Source organism: Alligator sinensis, unplaced genomic scaffold, assembly GCF_000455745.1.
Source record: "Alligator sinensis unplaced genomic scaffold, ASM45574v1 scaffold223_1, whole genome shotgun sequence".
Lineage (NCBI taxonomy): Eukaryota > Metazoa > Chordata > Crocodylia > Alligatoridae > Alligator > Alligator sinensis.
In genome coordinates this window covers 2,088,884-2,096,450 of record NW_005841936.1, presented here as the reverse complement: position 1 = coordinate 2,096,450, position 7,567 = coordinate 2,088,884, and the positions used below count along the sequence as shown (strand labels likewise).

At 46.4% G+C, this 7,567-nt stretch overlaps 1 protein-coding gene across 1 annotated transcript in view; it reads right to left on the bottom strand.

Annotated features, from left to right (window-relative positions):
* Positions 1-7,567, bottom strand: part of SPATA9 (spermatogenesis associated 9) — a 39,964-nt gene that overhangs the window by 8,280 nt on the left and 24,117 nt on the right. Inside the window, exons 8-9 of the mRNA XM_006019712.3 lie at positions 2,677-2,892; positions 1,828-1,923 (exon numbers count right to left, since the gene is read on the bottom strand). Of these exons, the coding sequence (XP_006019774.2) occupies positions 1,828-1,923; positions 2,677-2,892 (312 nt within the window). The remainder of the gene's footprint in view (positions 1-1,827; positions 1,924-2,676; positions 2,893-7,567) is intronic.

Genomic DNA, 7,567 nt, shown 5'->3' with positions numbered 1-7,567 from the left:
GACCCCACTTCCCACACCCTTCCAGGTCGAAACCGACCCATCCACCACGACTTTCTGGGTGCGACCCTCTAGCCAATTCGCCACCCACCAGACTGTGTAGTCATCCAAGTCACAGCCTCTTAACTTGTTCACCAGTATGGGGTGGGATACCGTATCGAAGGCCTTCCTGAAGTCTAAGTATACAACATCCACCCCTTCTCCTGTGTCCAGGCATTTCGTAACCTGGTCATAAAAAGAGACTAGATTGGTCAGGCACGATCTGCCTGCCACGAACCCGTGCTGGTTTCCCCTCAGCATAATTTGTCCTGCCGGGCTCTTGCAAATGTGAGCCTTGATAATTTTTTCAAAGACTTTGCCAAGGATGGAGGTGAGACTGACTGGCCTATAGTTGCCCGGGTCCTCCTTCCTCCCCTTCTTGAAAATGGGGACCACATTGGCCCTTTTCCAGTCCTCTGGGACTTGGCCCGTGCACCACGAGCGTTCAAATATTCCCGCCAGTGGCTCTGCAATGATGTCGGCCAGTGCCTTCAGCACCCTCGGATGGAGCTCATCCGGGCCTGCCGACTTAAAGGCATCCAGTTCTTCCAAGTGACTCTGCACCATCTCAGGGTCTACGCGTGGAAGTCTGGTGCCTTGCTGCTGTCTCTCTACAACCCCAGTGAGAGACTTGTCGTGCCCTTCGCTTAGGAACAGTGAGGCAAAGAACTCGTTGAGGAGTTCAGCCTTGTCCCCCCTGTCCGTCACCAATTGTTTCTGCTCATTTAGCAGGGGTCTTATTCCTCCCTGGGCCTTCCTTTTACTCCCTATATATCTAAAAAACAATTTCTTGTTGTCCTTTACTTGGGATGCCATCCTCAGCTCCATGGTAGCTTTGGCCAGTCTAACTGCCTCCCTACAAGCACAAGCAGAGGAGGTATATGGTGAGGGAAACTACTGAGGAACCCTGTGATCAGATGAAGAAAGGAGTGAGGAAAAACAGGTTCTAGAAGGAGCAGCAAGTGAACTAAAATAGACTTGACATAGGTAAAATACTGGATGGGGAGCCATTTGGTAGAGCCTCCAATGACTACGTCACAGGTGCAGATAGAGATCATATGAAGAGCCAGGAGTGAGCAAGGAGACTGGAGATGGGAGTTATGGGGGAAACGGGGACAGAGTGCAAGCAGCAGAAAGATACTGAAAATAGGAGAGAAATGAGGGCAGGTTGGACAAAGAGGTCATGACAGACTGGGAGGAGAATGGGATTGAGATAAGCAGTTAGGAATGGAGAAGAGATAGGGCTGAGAGAGTGCAAATACATGAATAATCCAGAACAAGAAACGAGCAGAGCATCTCTGCCTTGTATTTAGTGCTTCTATAATGAACAATTTAAAGCTGCCTCCCAAAATTCTACTCTCCCACTCACTCCGGGGAAGTTTTATTTGGCGGGGGGAATAAATGCCCTTGGTTTTTCCATTATTAAATTAATATGGCAAAAGAAAAGGATTATGTTTTGTGCCTTGGCTTGTAATTTTGCAGATCTGTGTACATGTTATATTGAAATGAAGCCTGAACCAAGTAAGCAATCAGGTATTTAGTAGGTAGTCTCTTCATGAAAAAAACAGGCTGAAAACTGCAATTTGCATTGATGCCAGTATTTAAACCTTATTCTGATGGGTAGGTTATCACATAAATATTAAAGGACATTGTAATCAAGAAGGGCCTAATTTTGAGTAGTATCTTACATTACATATTATCCCATTGTTTTTACCGGGGACGATACAAGGCTTACCATGAACAAGTGTTGAGGCAAAAACATCAGGTCCAGATTTAAGCTAATTAACTTACCATATAAATGAGAGTTGCATAGAAAGCAAACATTAAACTGGTGATAACAGTCTTTGCTGGATAGCAGATCACATCACATAGTGAGCATCTTGTAGTCTGAAGGAAAAATAGCTGTTAAGAACAGTTTTTTTGCTGTCAGAGTACTAACAGTACTTAATAGGAGAATGCAGTTCCCTATATCCACGTTCACGTCTGGAAAGGCTGCATTCATACACATTCGTTGATTAAGTCTTTTTGATATCATTATCAAATAGAAACAATAATATATATATTGTCTTCTCTGCTGATCACAAGAACATACAGGAAATGCAGGCATAGAGGGGGGTTTGCATTCACCACAGCCTTTTCTTTAGCCTGCCTGCTCTTTTGTCTCAGCCCCTCCAGAGGGTTAACAAGAGGGGGTTACTGCTGTAGAGATGGCTGAGTTCTCTCCCCACACGGAAGGGGGAGAGCAGAGTGAGTGAGTGAGTGAGTGAGTGAGTGAGTGAGTGAGTGTGTATGTGTGTGTGTGTGTGTGTGTGTGTGTCCTCTGCTTGCAGATTACAGGGGCAGCCACAGCATCTGCTTTTAGACACTGTTTTCTCATCTGTAAATCTCCACTTGTTTTTGCCCAGTGAGACATTTTCCTGTACAAGTACTAAACTCTGCTTTCAAGTTTCATCCTGTTATGGATTGTTACTGAAAATAGTTTATGGCAATTAAAAAGCACCAGAGCTGGTAAAAATGTCAGTTTTGCACACAGTAACATCAGTAAGCCATGGAACACAAATCCTGATTAAAAAATCAGAGATATGTAAAGCCTGTTAGAGTAGGTCCAAAATCATTAGCATTTCCACTAATATTCCTTACCTGAATTGTATAGAGTGGTGTGTGAGGATTTTGCAGAAGGTGCCCTGACAGCAAGTCCAGCTGTGCGAATTTTCTTACCAGTTGTGGCTGCAAGAATTTGGCTACGGATTTTGAAGCAGCAGAGACTCTGCTTAGCACACTGATAACTCTTACTGCATGAGATGAGGACAGTACACTTGCCACAACTGACATTGAGCCCTGCACAGTGGAATCATTCTGCTGGAAGAGAAGGATTTAAGAAATAATGTGGCATTTTAAAAGCATTTTACTTAGATACCCTGACTAATGGGGAAAGGCCATCCCAGAACTGAACGTTTAATATTTAAGCCTATATAAGGATGATATTCTATTAACATTTCAGTTACTCTTAATTGAACACTATAAATAACAGACACCAAAGTGAAATGATCTGAATTAACTTGACACAATATAAGCTATAGCAGGAAGAGATAATCCTACCGTATATTCTTCTGCAAAGCACCATCCTATTTTACCCTTACTGTCTTACAAAATGGTGTACATATATTTTGCACGGTTAGCTCTGGGAAATGAAAACAAAGGTTTTAGAGCTATTGTGTGGCCACTGGTTATCACTACAGAGGGGCCCAAGGCTACCTTCTCCTTTGCACTATTCCCAGCCCTATGCTGGCTCAGCAAGCAGAAAACTGCTGTCATCATCTGAATTTAAGAAGTCCTATGGATGCTGAGGATGCTCAACACCTCCCATGAGGCTTTGTCACCTTGCAGTGCTCACTGTAATTTTTCCGCCTGACTCAGCATCAAAAGCAAAGCTGAAACTTAATATAAATTTGGAAACACAGGTGTTCAAGCTGAGAAAATGAGACTATCAGCTCAGAACACTGATAGAAGATGGATCAGATTAAACTGAAACAACCCATGATCAAAGCCAAAGAAATTTAATATTTGGTTCTTGGTGAGTTTTCCTCTTAATTTTATTTGTAACATTGACACCTGATTAATATTGTGATGAACATATGAGAAATGTGCAAGAGAGAGAGAGAGAGACAGAAAGACATGTTCTACTTTAACACTTAAAAATATGGTCTACTTTTCTACTTAACTCTTTTCACATTGCCCTTTGCCCCTCTGCTCTGATAATGCTGGCCACTTGTCTGCCTGTCCATTTCTTTATGCTTTCTTATGTCTTCTAAAATAAGGTGCTTCTGAGCTGAAAAATAAAGCCACTTCTCTCCCTTTTGAATTCCCCTTCCTCAAGACCCACTGTTTCATGACTGGGGAGTAAATAATAGATATTGCAACTGAGGGTTAATCAACAGACACATCTGATGCATATCAAAAAATAAGGAGGCTTGTCCATCATCACCTTGACCATGGTGGCTTGTATCTTGCTCCCATATCCCTTTATCGGTATTCTTGGCTGAACACTCCTCAAGCCAAAGAAGAAACAGCAGTAGCATGGCAATTCAGACATGTATATTGGTCCAGTAGACAGGCTGAGGGCAGTGGGGGGTGAGGGGGAGGTGCAGGGGAAGAGAGGATTTAGTTCTGATTCGCACTATTGGGCATTACCACTATAAAAATGGCATTAGACTGGAAGCCTTGCACAAACTTTTAATCCATGGTTTTCAGGCAGTTATTATTTAGAAACCTGACCTTCCATTCTGCAGCTCTAGGGAATTCAAACAAAGACTAAAGAAAAACCAAAATGCAAACTCTAATGCATCTGTGTGTGTGAGACATTCTCTGGGGTCTCACTTTTTGATACTGAGGTTCTCCAGCTGCCCAAGTTGTTCCTGTGCATGTCAAGAAGCATCTGTCTGACAGTGAAACAGTTCAGGGGTAGGTAACCCCTGCCATGGGTGCCAGAGTGTGGCACTCAAAGACATTTTGCTTGGCATGCATGCTTCTGGGTGAATGGTGGGGAAGGGGCCGGGGCTACTCAGCCACAACAAGGATAAGGCCCTTCATGGCTCCCCCACCACCTGCCCCTGGCACACCAACATCTTACAAGTTGAAGTTGCAGGTGTTTTTGGCACTCTGTCCAAAAATGTTGCTGGCCCCTGGCCTAGCTCATACCTAAACCCAACTGAAATATAGAAGATCGCTGTTTCTTCACCTATTTCCCTTACGGTATGGGAGGGGGTGATTAGGAAGGTGTTATCTGAGTGCACCTTCCACGTGAATAGTGGATCATGCTTTATAGTAGGGCTGTCCAGCTTCTAAGCAGTTGGATGGTGCATGTCCTATGAGCCATACTAACGGAGACTGCATGCTGCAGGGGACACAGCCCGTCCCCTCATCGCAGCCCAGGCTGCATACTATGTGCTTGAATGCAGTCCTCCCCCACTGTAAATGGGCAGGTTCCCCTTTGCTGCACTGTGTGCAGTGCCCCACCTCGCCTTTAGCTGCCTGGTCATCAGATCCCTCGGCACCATGCACTGTGCCACACTGCTGTGTCCTGGCTTATCCCACTCCCTGGGGCTGGGCCATGTAGTGGAAGCTGGAGGAGGAGGGAGCCCCTAGCCCCTGGCTACTGCTATCACCAGAGTAATAAGTGTAGCCACAGCTGGGTGGAAGTCTCAGGGCTGCCTGATAATCCCTGATGGACCACATGAAGCTCCAAGGTTACCATTACCAGTTGGACAACCCTACTTTATAGAAAACATAGCAGTAGCTGCTGCTTTCTTTTGAACACAGCTGGAAGAAGTTGTTCTATAGCATAAGCTAGCTAAGAAATTAGAGCATTTGTTTAAACTGCGGAAAAGCATGGGTTCAGTTCCATTTTCTATCTGGGCTGATTCAAACCCACATCTCCCACAACTGGGAGAGTGTCCCTATAGCAGCTTATAGGGCTTTTCAACCTTTTTGTTAAAGCTGCTCCATATTGCCAAAAAAATTGAGAGTTCAACAGGAACTATGGCTCTCCTTAATGAGTAGGGAAAAAGAGTCCAAGATTCCAGTTCCTGTCCAAGCTTCCCCCCCACTTCCTCTTCTGTAATAAAAGCATATATATGAGGGGAAATAACACACACACACACACGCTTTACAGTCAAAGAGTATGTAAGTAAATCTCTAGTTCACAGTGTAGGCAATGACATTCAGCCTTATCTAGTCAGACTTATTTTCAAAGGTAAACCAAAAATACAAAGTCCTTCCTCCTTTCTAACCCCAACACAAGGGCAATGGGGCACTGTAGCCTGGTGTTCCCCCAGATACCATCTAGGGCAGAACTATTCCACAGTAGACATACCTGTTACATACCTCCCTGGGAGTGGAATTGGAAACACTCCATCTAGCTTCCCTCACCTCCTCAACCTTCCAACCAAAGAGTTTCTATTAGCATGGGAAGTGGCAGATAGTAAAGGTGAAAAGCTGCAAGGATGGGTACCTATGGCTCAAGCTGGATTTAGCCTCCCACACTGCCTACAACCATGTCAGTGGAGCATGACTGGTTACAAACAAGGGTGAAGGACCTTAGAGTCGAGGGGAAGTCGAGGGGAAAGGGACTTAACGGTGGGAGTCTACTACAGACCACCCAACCAAGGGGAAGAGCTAGACCAGGAATTCTTAAGTCAGCTCACAGAGGTAGTTAGGTCAAAGGACGTGGTCTGGGAAGAGCAGTCAGCCAGGTCTGATCGCTCACGTAGGTTCCTAGCCAAGATACAGGACCTCCATCTAATCCAGGAGGTGCACAGCCCCACCAGGGGAGACACCTTGTTGGATCTGGTCCTGGCCACAGGCGACGACCTGGTGAGGGGTGTGCAGGTGCTTGACCAGCTGAGCGACAGCGATCATCGCCTGCTGGAATTCACCATCCAGTGCAAGGTGGCAAAGGCCTGCAGCAAGGCAGCAGCCCTGGACTTCAGGAGGGCAGATTTCAATGAGGTGAGAATAGTCTGGGAGACACTGAGTTCCCAGAGGGGAGGGGAGTCAGGTGTCCAGGAAGAGTGGTCATTCCTTAAGAAGACGATCCTCCAAGCCCAAAAGGAGGTAATCCCAATGCGGATCAAAGGGGGCAAAAGGGTGCAAAAGCCCCCATGGCTCACCAAAAGCATACGGGAACATCTCCTAGCTTAAAAGGAGGCGTACACCCAATGGAAGGGAGGGGCCATCACCAGGGAGGACTATACCTCGGTTGCTCGGGGCTGTAGGGGGGTGGTCAGGAAGGCCAAGGTGGAGATGGAACTAGGACTAGCTACCCAGACCAAGGACAACAAGTCCTTTTTTAAATACATAGGGGGTAAAAAAAAGGTACCTGGTAATGTGGGGCCCCTGCAGGACACGCTAGGAAATCTGGTTGTCGCACCAGACAGCAAAGCTAACCTAGCTAACAATTTCTTTGCCTCCATTTTTCTGAGCAGGGACCAGGTCACCCCCTCCACCCACTGGGACCCCCTCATAGGTCCCAGGGGAGGCGCACCCAGGCCTAGGGTCAGTGAGGACCTAGTCAGGGAACTTCTGGAGGGACTGGATGTATTTAAATCAGCAGGTCCTGATGATCTCCACCCGAGTGCTGAGGGAATTAGCAGAGGTCATTGCGGGACCCCGGCACAGCTTTACGAGCATTCATGGTGCTCTGGCGTGGTGCCAGAGAACTAGAAAAGAGCCAATGTGGTTCCTATTTTCAAAAAAGGGAGGAAGGAGGACTCAGGAAACTATAGGCCAGTTAGTCTTACCTCGGTCCTGGGGAAGCTTTTTGAGATAATTATCCTGGAGCATGTCCACAAGGGGCCAGCAGGGGAGATCATGCTTAGGGGCAACCAACATGGGTTCATTAGAGGCAGGTCCTGTCAGACCAACCTGGTGGCCTTCTATGACCAGGTCACAAAATCCTTAGACGCAGGGGTAGCAGTGGACGTAGTCTTTCTGGACTTTAGGAAGGCCTTCGACACTGTCTCTCACCCCATTC